Here is a 13,038-nt window from a genome sequence, read left to right on the forward strand (position 1 = left end):
CTACATGAAATTAATGAAACTACATATTTTACACCACAAGCCAAAGCCAGCGCTGGAGAATAAACCAATGCAAGTAACCTTACGTGATTTTTCTACCAGGGCAGTAAAAGTTCAGCTGGCTGATGCTTCCATGCTCTAAGCTAACGTTACGGTTTTATTTACTGATCAGCTGATTGTCTCGCTAACGTAACCGGCAAAGCCAACCCACAGGCTGGAGAATAAGTAGGCGACATGAAATTAGGCTGTCTGCTCTCGTGCTAAATAACACGTATGCTTGTTCATTTGTCCAAATTTCACTTCTCTTGTTACTTCTAATAAACCAGAAGACTACTCAGAGACTGTTTATTATTGTTATTATTTCCTCTTCTTCTTCTGCGGACGCATTTAATGTAGTGATGGGCGTCGACACTGCCGGAATTATACAAGAAGAAGAACACGGTGACGAAACACGCTCTGTAGTGCTGTTTGTCCGTTGTCGGCTATGGTAGAAACATGACGACAAAATACAGCGACCTCCATGGAAGGGGGTGCCCGCGGTTATGTAGATAAAATAACTGTCCATTATGTAAGGTCTTTATACACCACTGGAAAACATAGTCATGGATATTAAATTACATTTCTGTCAATAGATCCTCAGAAATATTACACACTGGACCTTTAAAAAAGTAGTCATTCAGGTATAAATGATGTATTCTAAAATTGAAATGAATCTGGGGGTTTTTGGGACAATATTTGCCCTCTGGTCCTCCATATCATCATGTCATGGCTTAAACTTTGGTCATTTTTTTTATTAGTTAGAATTCATCTTTAAGCTTGTAACGGCATGTCTTTTGCCCCTTTCCATCACATGGTACCGACTCGCCTCGCCTCTTATTCCTTTTTTTGTTTTCCATTGGGGAAAATGGTACCTGGTACTTTTTTGGTATCACCTCTGTTGAGGTTTATTATTATTACCGTGGCTGTCTCCTCTCCAAAAGAAATGAGCACAGTTATTAAAACATTAAAAACACTGATTAAAGGAGTTTCATCCTGGTAACATGCTCTAGAATAATGTCTGAGTAGTACCTCTAAAAAAACCCCCCAAAAAACCAAAAAGGCCCTGCTGTATTTTTGTCACATTAAGTGTTGTTGGTGGCTGGTGATTGTGTATTTTATCCTCGTTATCTTTCTCTCTGCAATGTATGTGGTTCTTCTGTTTCCAGGTTCCTATTAACGATACTAACACCCAGTTTGTGGAGCAGACCATAGCCATCATGAAGAACCTGTTAGATAACCACACAGAGGGCAGCTCTGAACACCTGGGACAGGCCAGCATCGAGACCATGATGCTCAACCTGGTCAGGTCAGTACCCCCTGCTACCCCTTGTACAACCCCAGTTGAGACGTTGTGTAAAAACATAAAAACGGAATACAATGATTTGCAAATCCTTTTCAACCTATGTTCAATTGAATACACCACAAAGACAAGATATTTAATTTTTTATTATTATATTTAATTTTATTTATTGTTTTTTGCAAATATTAACTCACTTTGAATTTGATGCCTGCAATAAGTTCCAAAACAGGGTCCAGGGTCTCCGTTGTTGTATTTTGCGCAACACATTTTCAATGGGAGAGGCCAGTCTAGTACCCGCACTCTTTTACTACAAAGCCACACTGTTGTAACACGTGCAGAATGTGGCTTGGCATTGTCTTGCTGAAATAAACAGGAACGTCCCTGAAAAAGACGTTGCTTGGATGGCAGCATATGTTGCTCCAAAACCTGTATGTACCTTTCAGCATTAATGGGGCCTTCACAGATGTGCAAGTTACCCATGCCATGGGCACTAACACACCCCCATACCATCACAGATGCTGGCTTTTGAACTTACTGATAACAGTCCGGATGGTCCTTTTCCTCTTTGGCCCGGAGGACACGACGTTTATAATTTCCAAAAACATGAGAAAAAATGAGCTCGGGCCCAGAGAAGCCGGCGGTGTTGTTGATATATAGCTTTTGCTTTGCATGGTGAGTTTTAACTTGCACTTGTTGATGTAGCAACAAACTGTGTTGACTGACAATGGTTTTCTGAAGTGTTCCTTGGGGCGGCTGTGGCTCAGGAGGTAGAGCGGGTTGGCCGTTAATCGGAAGGTCGGCTGTTCAGTCCCTGGCTCCCCCTGCGTGTCGAAGTGTCCTTGGGCAAGATACTGAACCCCGAATTGCCCCTGGCGGCTATTCCACCGTGTATGAGTATGCTAGAGTGCTAGAGTGTGAATGTTAGTTTCCATTTGAGCACTTAGGCTCAGTGTATGAATGTGTGTGACTGGTGAATGCAGATGTAGTGTAAAAGCGCTTTGAGTAGTCGGAAAGACCAGAAAGGCGCTATACAAGTACGGAGCATTTACATTTACATTCCTGAGCCCATACCCTTTTCGTTGATGTCGGTTTTTAATGCAGTTCCGCCTGAGGGATCGAAGGTCACGGGCATTCAATGATGGTTTTCGGCCTTGAAGCAGAGATTTCTCCAGAGTCTCTGAATCTTTTGATGATATTATGGACCGTAGATGATGAAATCCCTAAATGCTTGCAATTGTACGTTGAGAAGCGTTGTTCTTAAACTGTTGCTCGTGCAGTTGTTCACAAAGTGGTGAACCTCGCCCCATCCTTACTTGTGAATGACTGAGCCTTTCGGGGATGCTCCTTTTATACCCAAACATGACACTCACCTGTTTCCAATTAACCTGTTTACCTGTGGAATTTTCCAAACAGGTGTCTTTCCCAGTCTTGTGTTGCCCCTGTCCCAGCTTTTTTGGAACATGTTGCAGGCATCAAATTCAGAGTGAGTGAATATTTGCAAAAAACTATAAAGTTTATCAGTTTGAACATTAAACATCTTGTCTTTGTAGTGTATTAATTAAATATAAGTTGAAAAGGATTTTCAAATGAATGTAGTCTGGTTTTATTTACGTTTTACACAATGTCCCAACTTCATTGGAATTGGGGTTGTAGTACTTCTCCCATGGCCCAGTACTGTCTGAGTGGAATTTGAGTACTGAATGGCTCTGGCGGGAGACTGCTACAACATGTGTCCAAATTTCTGTTGTAGTGCTTTGGCGCACCCTGTAGTGACGGGTGGAACCTTTTCCAGATGCCAGAGTACTGTTGGAAATGACACATTTAGATGGGGCAGTGACACCCCTTGTAGCTCGAAAATAGCTTGCATATCATCTGGCTAACCTGTCATGAGCCATTACATGTTAGCAAAACTAGCCATAAGCCACTATTCTATGTCTTCCACGTTCAACATGTGATCTCTGAATGGATAACATTCTTTGTGTCTGTGTGTAAACATATTGAAACATGGCTTCGGGGGTGTGGAGGATGGCGTGAAGACCCTAACACACGGTCAATGCTAGAGCAATAAAAAGCATGCTGAAAAAATAGTCACATACTAAAGTGAAAAAATAACCAGAAAATTTAAGCTGCAAGCAGTGTTGAACGCGCCCTCGCGCTGTGATGTGCTTCGGGGGGTGCTACGGTTGCGCTGCCGCAGCTCTGAATCGTCACACATTCTGGACGCTGCACAAAGGATGTTAAACGGGACTTCGTTCCTAAATAGTGGCATGTAGATGTGTTCAGGGGGGACTGTCATCAAACATGTAAAGTTTGGTACAGATGTGAGCATGTACACTGAAGTTACAACAACTTTGTGTTTCATGGCAAAGCATTGAACACGCCATTCACAATGTTTTAAAGGGGCTGTATGTAGTTTTTCAGTGAAATTACCTAAAAAATTACAATTTCACTGCCTTATTGTCAATGAGCCGTAGCCTCTCTTAGAAAGGAAACACACACGTGTTTTCTCTTTTTCTTGGAACAGCCACTATTCTTCTTTTAATGAGAATGCTCCGGGTCGGCATGTTAGACATGTGTGTGCTCCCAAGCCTCTCTCTGACTACAGCGAACTGCCAGCTACTTTAGCACAGATCCACTGCTCAATGCTTTGGAACATTCAATTTAGATTTATTGCAGTTTTACAGATACTCGGGTACACAGCTTCTCCACCATCTCAGTCACTGTATTATGTGACCCATATAATATACAATAATGCAACTTTGGAGAAGGACAACACCACAGTAGAAGAGCCATCAACTAACGTTACAGTAAAGTTCCTAATGCGGTCCAACTGTTGACAAGTGTGTCTAAGTGTGACAACCATCTCATTTATAATCAGTCCAGCTTACTAACGGTTATGTTATCATCCAATACATGTAGCTGTGCTCACCTTGCTGAGCCTCCAGTGAAAGATACACAAATAGTGTATTTTTCAGTAACAATATAACAAATGTTCAAGAAATGTTTGACTTTATTCACTTGAATCATACATGAATTAGGACTTAGATTTTTTGTTGATGTTTATTTTGTTGCGGAAAAAGGACTTAATTAATCAAATCTTTTACTTAATTTAACTCGTGTGTATTTGTTGACAAAGATTTTATCATAATTGTTTTGAATGTTCTACCTCAGATTTGCTAAGTAATCCACTGTTTGGCCTCAAGTGTTGACATTAAGAAAAATTTAAACCACAATTATGCTGTTGAGAGCCACGTGTTCAGTGCCATCAATCTGCTGAATCTCTCAGCTCCTCTTTGGATCGGCGGTATAGGGCCACTGATAAACACCTTTGTTCAACAGATTATTAAAGTCCTCTTTCAACACTTCAGACTGTTGCATCACAACATCATTGGTCCTGATGTGCAGTATGATGTTTTTCACAGGAGGATGTTCAGCCACGATATGCAGGATTCTTTCTGCCAAGTCAGACACTGTATCCTTCGGAAAGCAGAGTATTTTGGTGTTGTTACTGCGCATGCTTCTTACATCGTTTACAGCAGAGTCACCCACAATCAGAGTTTGAGGCCCAGTCGTTAGATTTAGAGGGTAAGGACTGAGAGTAAATCAGAAAGTAAAAGGCTGCAGTTTTACTTTTACAGATTTACTCTCAGTCCTTACCCTTCTGTGTGAGGACGGGATGTTATCCAGGTCATCAGACGGACATCCAGGGTCCTGCAATAGTGGTGAAAATCTGTTCTGCTGTTGCACACTCGGTTGTTGGGGAGGTTTGTTGCTAACTCTCCCTTTCGCAGCTGTCCACGGTTGTGTCCTACCAAGAACAGGGGTTGAAGAGGCGCTCTGCCTGGATGATAATGCAGGCCAGCCAGTCGCATCACAAATCTCAGGGCGCTGGGTTCTGCCTGTTACTCGTCCTCCCATTTCCCAAGGAAATGATTTACTCTTAGGCTTTGCACCAAGAGCGTTCCAGGAAGAACTCCCACTTTCAGATTTATTGCCCAGTACACAGGCCTCCTGCTTCTTGGTTGTCTTGTTGGTGCTAATTAGGTGTGTGTTAGCATGCTCTTGTCCACTGTTTTGGGTCCACGGTAAAGTAGTGGTAAAGTAGTGTCATTCCCAAATAGTCCATTCACTTCCGCATTTACTTCTAACCTGTGGATTTTGGTTTCCAGCACAGTAATTTTCTTTAGAGTGGAAGTTGTCCGTGGAGACGGGGGGGGGCATCTTGTTGCTAATTAGCATTAGCTACAACTCCAGTCACTGCAGTACAGGCTAGTGCTATTGATAGGCCGCACTCGCATGTTTAAAGTATGGCAAGAGCCAGCTTTATCTGACAGTCCCAGTGATTTAAAAGTATCCAAGAGCCGCTGCTCATAATTTCTAGCAGAAAAAAAAGAGAGTTTCAGCAAAAGAATGCAAAAGCATGCACTGTAAGAAAGCGGGAGAATTAAAAGGCTTCCTCAAATTGTTTTTGGTTGTCAGTGTGTGTTGAGAATTAGCTAATCATTTTTTGTATTGACCTGTATGATCCTTCAGGTATGTGCGCATCCTGGGAAACGTGGTTCATGCGATCCAGATCAAAACCAAGCTGTGCCAGCTGGTGGAGGTGATGATGGAGAGACGAGATGACCTGTCCTTCTGCCAGGAAATGAAGTTCAGGTCTGTGACAACAGGTTATCGTTAGGTATTCACACATCATTCTGGATTTTTGCTGGTCAGTGATGAAGCCACCTCTTTTTAGAGGTGTGTTTAGTGGGCCTTAAAACTGAGCAGGACATAGACATGTGAAACAACGTCAAAGGGGGATAATGTAACCCCAAACCTAAAAACCTTGTTCTTCAGATGCTCATTTCTTTCTCCATGCTCCTTTGTGGAACTTTCACTCAGGCTGTTGTCTTCATTTGCTGTTTGTAGGAACAAGATGGTGGAGTACCTGACAGACTGGGTGATGGGAACCTCCAACCAAGCTGCTGATGATGACATCAAGTGTCTGACAAGGTGCAGCTCTGTTCAATGAGCTCAGCTAATGCATCGTAAAGAGCTGGGAGAGCTTCCTCCTCACTGTTTTCTCGTGTGTGTGTGTGTGTGTGTGTGTGTGTGTGTGTGTGTGTGCGTGCGCACGCACAGGGATCTGGACCAGGCCAGTATGGAGGCAGTAGTGTCTCTGTTAGCTGGTCTTCCTCTGCAGCCAGAGGAGGGAGACGGAGTAGAACTTATGGAGGCCAAATCGCAGCTCTTCCTCAAGTAAGAACATATCTGCACTTAATCTTAACAAGATGTCTCATTAATGAAGAGATGTAAATATTCAGCACACCCTCAGTCTGTATCAGGACACGTCCCTCATATTGAAAAACATCTGAATATTGTGATGTCTTGAGAGATGGGGAGCTTCTGAGGGAATATGACTCTGGTCTTACATTGTTTTAAATGTACAGACAGAGAACAATCATAGCCAAACAGGACAACAACCTCAGCAAAAACAGACACAAACTACAGTGGACAGTACACACATAGTTCTAAAACAACAACATGTTGTATATATGTATGCATATATGTTGTAGACTGCAAGACAAATGTGTAGTGTAGTGGAGTGCAAAGGAAGCTGGGATTAATATGTTTGTGCAGGTATAATTATGGACATGAGGTAGGTGGATTTGATTTATACAGTATATACAATATGAAGAGCTACTGAATTACTTCAGTGATGAATAAATTGCAAGCAGTAAACAGGTAGATGTTAGAGTCACTGGGTTATTGCACAGGATTTGTTCCTGACACTGTGTGTCTGGAGTTTCCTGTTCATCAGAGTGATGGCTTGTGGAAGAAACTGTTCCTGAGTCTGTTGTTTTTGGCGTACAGTGCTCTGTAGCGCCTACCAGAGGGGAGGAGCTGGAACAGGTTGTGTCCGGGGTGAGATGGATCTGCAGTGATGTTTCGTGTCCGTTTCCTGACTCTGGAAATGTATAAGTCTTGAATGGAGGGCAGGTTGGCACCGATGATCTTTTCTGCAGTCCTGACTGTCTGTTGTAGTCTGCTCCTGTCCTTTTTGGTGGCAGATCCAAACCAGGCAGTGATGGACGTGCAGAGAACAGACTGGATGATGGCTGTGTAGAACTGGATCAGCAGCTCCTTAGGCAGGTTGAGCTTCCTGAGCTGGCACAGGAAGTACATCCTCTGCTGGGCCTTCTTGATGATGGTGTCCGTGTTGGTCTGTGTTGTAGGTTTCCACAGCATACACAGGACTGTTGAGTATGGAGGGCAGAGTAGGGAGGTTCCTCCACTGATCTCCACAGTTGTGAGAGTGAGGCCGATGACCGTTGTGTCGTCAGCAAACTTCAGGAGTTTGACAGACGGGTCTCCTGAGGTGCAGTTGTTTGTGCAGAGGGAGAAGAGCAGATCCATGCTAATGTAACGTTAGCTGGCTGACCCTGTCTAGCATCACCATAGGCTTGTAAAAACAAACCGCTCCACATTTGCTTTGTACCATTACATCAGTTCTTGCAGGCTAAAATCAACACTTTGACCCAATACTGGTGGTACACAGGATTGTGACATGGATTGTTAGCTGGTAAAGTAATGTGGAAAGTAATGTTATCTGACTTGAGTCAATGTCATCACCACAGTATGTTTCACATGCTTAGCGGTAGTGTTAGTTTACCTGTCCAACACGATGAAAGCCAACTCTGTCGGTTTTGTCGGTTGAGGTCCTCCATCTCATTAGCTGCAGTGTTGTTGCTGTGTGTCCAGTTCAGAATCAGTAGGCAAGAGGCTCGTGAGTGCACATGCTGAAAATCCGACCCGATTCCTTTACATAGGAGGCACAATAGTGGTTGTTCCAAGGGACAGAGAAAGCAGGTGTGTGGTATATTTTTATATAGGCAATAAAAAAGTTATTTATTGATAAGTAACTTCATTAAAAAACTACAAATTGCCTCTTTAACATGTCTTGAAATGAATATATTGTACGTCTTTGAAGATTCTCAGTCATCCAGGTCATAGTTATCCAAAGAAGGTTAAAGTCTAGGGCAACTGGACTTGGTTGAAGATACTGGAAGACGTTTTGTCCCTCATCCAAAGGACTTCTTCAGTTCTGACTGACTGGCAGGGAAACTCAGCTATTTAACCTCAGTGGGGTCGTTTGCCAGGATCGTCAATACCGCTGGTTCGTTGGTGTTCCTGGCTGTTGTAACGACAGTCGTTATGGTCGTTAGTGCTACCTGAGGCCAAGTCTGAACGACCATCGTTGGCATCTTCACTTGAGGCCAAGAGGTTACGTTTGTTGAGTTTCCTGGGAAGTGATGATAGGACTGCATTGTAAAGTGGGGGATAAGTGGTGGCGTAGACCCCCTCCTCTGTTCAGCGACGGCTTCTCAAACCGGGTGTAGATGGCTTACTTGACACCTCTTTCAAACCATCCATCTTCTCTGTCTAAAATGTGCACCTGATGGTCCTCAAATTTAATTAAAAAGAAAGAGGTGACTTTATTTGTCAGAAGAAATGCTCACAGCGCAGGACGTGGCATAAAAATAAGCTCCAGGATCCTCTGTTCCACACCGTGGTGGTGTGATGTGGAGTGCTCGGTCTGAGCATCCAGCCTTCTGTTGGCTCTTCATGATGATGGCTTTATACTCAACATTTGTGGGCAACATCCTTTATGAGGGTATACAGGCAGGTTGTCCATCCAGCCTGCCCTGCACTCCACAAGATTATCAGTAGTACTCCTAAGACTCAAGTCATGATCATCTGAGAACACACTCCAGCGTGTGGTCCGGTTGGATGACTGAAGCATTATGAATGTGTCAAAGCCTTTGAATATATTGTACTGGGGGCAAAAGACCTTTTCTAATAAATGAGCTTATGTTTGTGGTGCTGTGCAGGTACTTCACCCTGTTCATGAACTTGCTGAATGACTGCAGTGAGGTGGAGGATGAGGGCCAAGCAGTGGGGGGACGAAAGAGAGGAATGTCCCGCCGCCTGGCCTCCCTTCGACACTGCACTGTCCTGGCCATGTCCAACCTGCTCAATGCTAACGTAGACAGCGGCCTCATGCACTCCATCGGTAGGTCAGCCACAGCATCACACATCGCAACTGAAAAATGTACATAGACATTACCAACAGTGTTTTCCATGAGTTCCAGTGTTCATTTCTTTCTCCTAAGGTCTTGGTTACCACAAGGACCTGCAGACTAGAGCCACCTTCATGGAAGTGCTGACCAAGATCCTGCAGCAGGGAACAGAGTTTGACACGCTGGCAGAGACAGTTCTGGCTGATCGCTTTGAGAGGCTGGTGGAGCTGGTCACCATGATGGGAGACCAGGGAGAGCTGCCCATCGCCATGGCACTGGCTAATGTGGTTCCTGGGTCCCAGTGGGTGCGTAACTCTTCTTCATTTAGGATTAGTTTCAAACATTGCATTGACAGTGGGTATAATATTAGTGTTGTGTCATTCAAAGAACGTTTCGTTCATTTGACCTAATCTTGTATGTGACTCAGGAGGAACGGGTTGTCTCAGTGAGTAATTCGTTCATTTTCACGCATGCGTGAATAGTCTTAGACTCTTACGTTCACTCGTTACACAGCAGCTGCAAGGTCTCCGTCAGCACAGGAAACAGAAATGATTAGTTCACGACTCTCAACTGTGGGTCTCTGGGTTTGAGTTTTCACGTGACATCTCGGCTACTGTGGAGCAGGAATGAACTAATCGTTCAGCGCTCACATGGGTCCTCCTCGGAGTCTGACTTCCTGCCTGCACCGGGGAATGAGAGGCAAGTCTATTGTCAGGTAACAGTCACTGGACTGACATATATCTAATATCTATTTTGATAATTTTGTGACATTTTATAAAGCATAACGTTATTACAGCGCAGTTATGTTGTGCTAAGTTATAGTTTTAACACAGCTGCACCGTAACTTTAGTTCTGCTAGTGTTTACAGCCAACAGCTGATGAGAGTTGTTCTGGGTCCGCTCCACTTCAGAGCTCTGACACAGTTCTGCCGGGAGCTGAATTACCACAGAGGTAGTCTCCTCTCCAAAGCAAACAGACCCGGACATTAAGCCATTAAAACACAGCCACATAGCAACGTTAGCGTTAGCCCTGTGGTTTGTTTACAGCTAACAGCTGATCCGGTCCGCCGGAGAACGCAACTTAACTTTTACTTTTTACTTATCGACAGAGCTGTGCTGTTGTTTCACAGCTCCTCACTGGTGAACAACCTGCAGTGTTTGAGATCATTATTAAATTTGTTAAATTTTAATAAGAGTGTGTTTTATTCATCTAGTGTGTCAGGCTTATTACTTCAATATATTCCCTGTAAATCTGATGTTAATATATAGATTTTACTCATGGATAGGCGTTACTGTATGAATGAGCACTTTAGAGATATAGTGATAGTAATTATAATTGGTATGTATGTAAATTAGCCTAAGGCTAACTCTGGTGTAATGCATCAAATGTTTACATTTATGTTATTAATTGCACATGGTCCCTTCTAAATAAAAATCAATCAATCAATCAATTATATACAGGTGCTGGTCATATAATTAGTATATCATCAAAAAGTTGATTTATTTCAGTAATTCCATTCAAAAAGTGAAACTTGTATAATGTATACATTCAGTCCACACTGACTGATATATTTCAAGTGTTCATTCCTTTTAATTTTGATGATTATAACTGACAACTAACGAAAACCCCAAAATCAGTATCTCAGTAAATTAGAATATTGTGAAAAGGTTCAATATTGAAGACACCTGGTGCCACACTCTAATAAGCTAATTAACTCAAAACACCTGCAAAGGCCTTTAAATGGTCTCTCAGTCTAGTTCTGTAGGCTACACAATCATGGGGAAGACTGCTGACTTGACAGCTGTCCAAAACACGACCATTGACACCTTGCAAAGGAGGGCAAGACACAAAAGGTCATTGCTAAAGAGGCTGGCTGTTCACAGAGCGCTGTGTCCAAGCACATTAACAGAGAGGCAAAGGGAAGGAAAAGATGTGGTAGAAAAAAGTGTACAAGCAATAGGGATAACCGCACCCTGGAGAGGATTGTGAAACAAATCCCATTCAAAAATGTGGGGGAGATTCACAAAGAGTGGACTGCATCCACAATTAAATGAAATAAACATTTGAAATATATCAGTCTGTGTGGAATCAATGAATGAATGAATATAATATCCAAGTTTCACTTTCTGAATGGAATTACTGAAATAAATCAACTTTTTGATGATATTCTAATTATATGACCAGCACCTGTGTGTATATATATATGGCTGGTCTGGTTGTATACTCAGGAAAGATTGTGAAAATGGACAGATTAGTGGCTTAATCGATAATAATATTGACAACATATTTCTGTGGTTTTTACATGGTTTGAATTTGGTTGTGGCTCCATGGGGCTTTATAGAACCATGATAGAGAAAGATCAAGAGGTGAATTTGTGCATTATACTTTGTCAATTAGAGCAAGGCAGCCTTCTGTGTTTGAGAACTGCGCTGTTTTTTTAAAAATCGCCCACTAGAAGGCTGCAGCGCCGCAATAACCAGCCTAGTTAAAATGAACGAAATGACAAAAAAAGATTAGTTAATTTTAATAAATGAGATTTGGTGACTCAAGTCTTTCAAAATAGTGACTTTTCCCATCACTATATAATATATACACTATATTGTCAAAAGTTTTGGGTTGCCTGCCTTTACATGCACACAGGGGTGGAAATGAACACCCGCCAAGCACCACGTGCGGGTAGATTTTCCGTTTGGCAGCTAAATGTTGGAAGGCTACCCGCCACATTGGCGGGTAAACGTATTCGGTATGATATCGTCATATAATAGCTTTTTCCAACAGTAACAAGTATCCAACAGCAGATCAGCATTGTTTTTGTTGTGTGTTGGTCCCCACTGTACCAAGGGATCCACAATCGTGTAACAGACGGATTAGGGAGGTTCATTGGTTGTTGTTTATGTTCATTTCAGGTTACTTGTGTCTGATTGGCGTAGATATGTGAGAGGGTGGGCTTTAGGGGATTGAGCCGGGAGCCGTCAAGTCGTGCTTGGAGTACCTGCAGTGTTTTTAGCATTTAGCTAGCTGGCTACCACAGTAATGTGCATATCTGTCAACCCTCCAGTTTTCCCTGGGCTTCTCCCGTATTTTACTGTTCTCTCCCGTTGTCCTCCCGTTAAAATATTTCCCCTCTCCGGTTTATTTGTGCCCGCTGTTAGCTATGTTCCCCTCCAGTAAAGCCGGTGTCAGCATGTAGAACATCTCTGTAACTGTGAAGGGAAGTCAGCAGCACCCACAATTAAAACAAGAAGAAGAAAAGCAGCGTGACGGGTTCAGGACGGATGATGCGTTGCTGACCAGAGTATTTCACTGAAAGTGAAACATTCAGGGCTGAGGCTAGTTCTGTTGTCCAGGGTGTTGTCTTGTGTTAGCCGTTTCCTAACGCTTTCTACTGCCTCTATGGTGGGGATGCAGGTGAACAAAGAAGTCACGTCATAGGATACCATGGTTTCATCTGCATCCAGTTTTAGTCCTTGAACTTTGTTTACAAAGTCAATAGAGTTTTGGATGTGGTGAGGCGTGTTTCCCACCAAACGAGCTAAGATGGTAGAAATGTGTTTGGCAATGTTGTAGGTGACTGAGTTAATGCTGCTGATAATCGGCCTGAGTGGGGCTCCGTCTTTGTTTATCTTGGGTAGTCCATAA

General features: G+C 43.0%; 1 protein-coding gene across 1 annotated transcript in view; it reads left to right on the forward strand.

Moving 5' to 3' along the window:
* nf1a (neurofibromin 1a) overlaps window positions 1-13,038 on the forward strand; it is a 194,261-nt gene that overhangs the window by 51,470 nt on the left and 129,753 nt on the right. The window contains 6 exon segments of the mRNA XM_038693756.1: window positions 1,203-1,342; window positions 5,870-5,992; window positions 6,248-6,331; window positions 6,461-6,577; window positions 9,211-9,392; window positions 9,493-9,704. Coding sequence (XP_038549684.1) covers window positions 1,203-1,342; window positions 5,870-5,992; window positions 6,248-6,331; window positions 6,461-6,577; window positions 9,211-9,392; window positions 9,493-9,704 — 858 coding nt within the window.

The sequence above is a fragment of the Micropterus salmoides genome, unplaced genomic scaffold, assembly GCF_014851395.1.
Source record: "Micropterus salmoides isolate LMB-PRFRI ecotype aquatic unplaced genomic scaffold, ASM1485139v1 Ms_hic_scaffold_3, whole genome shotgun sequence".
Classification (NCBI taxonomy): domain Eukaryota; kingdom Metazoa; phylum Chordata; class Actinopteri; order Centrarchiformes; family Centrarchidae; genus Micropterus; species Micropterus salmoides.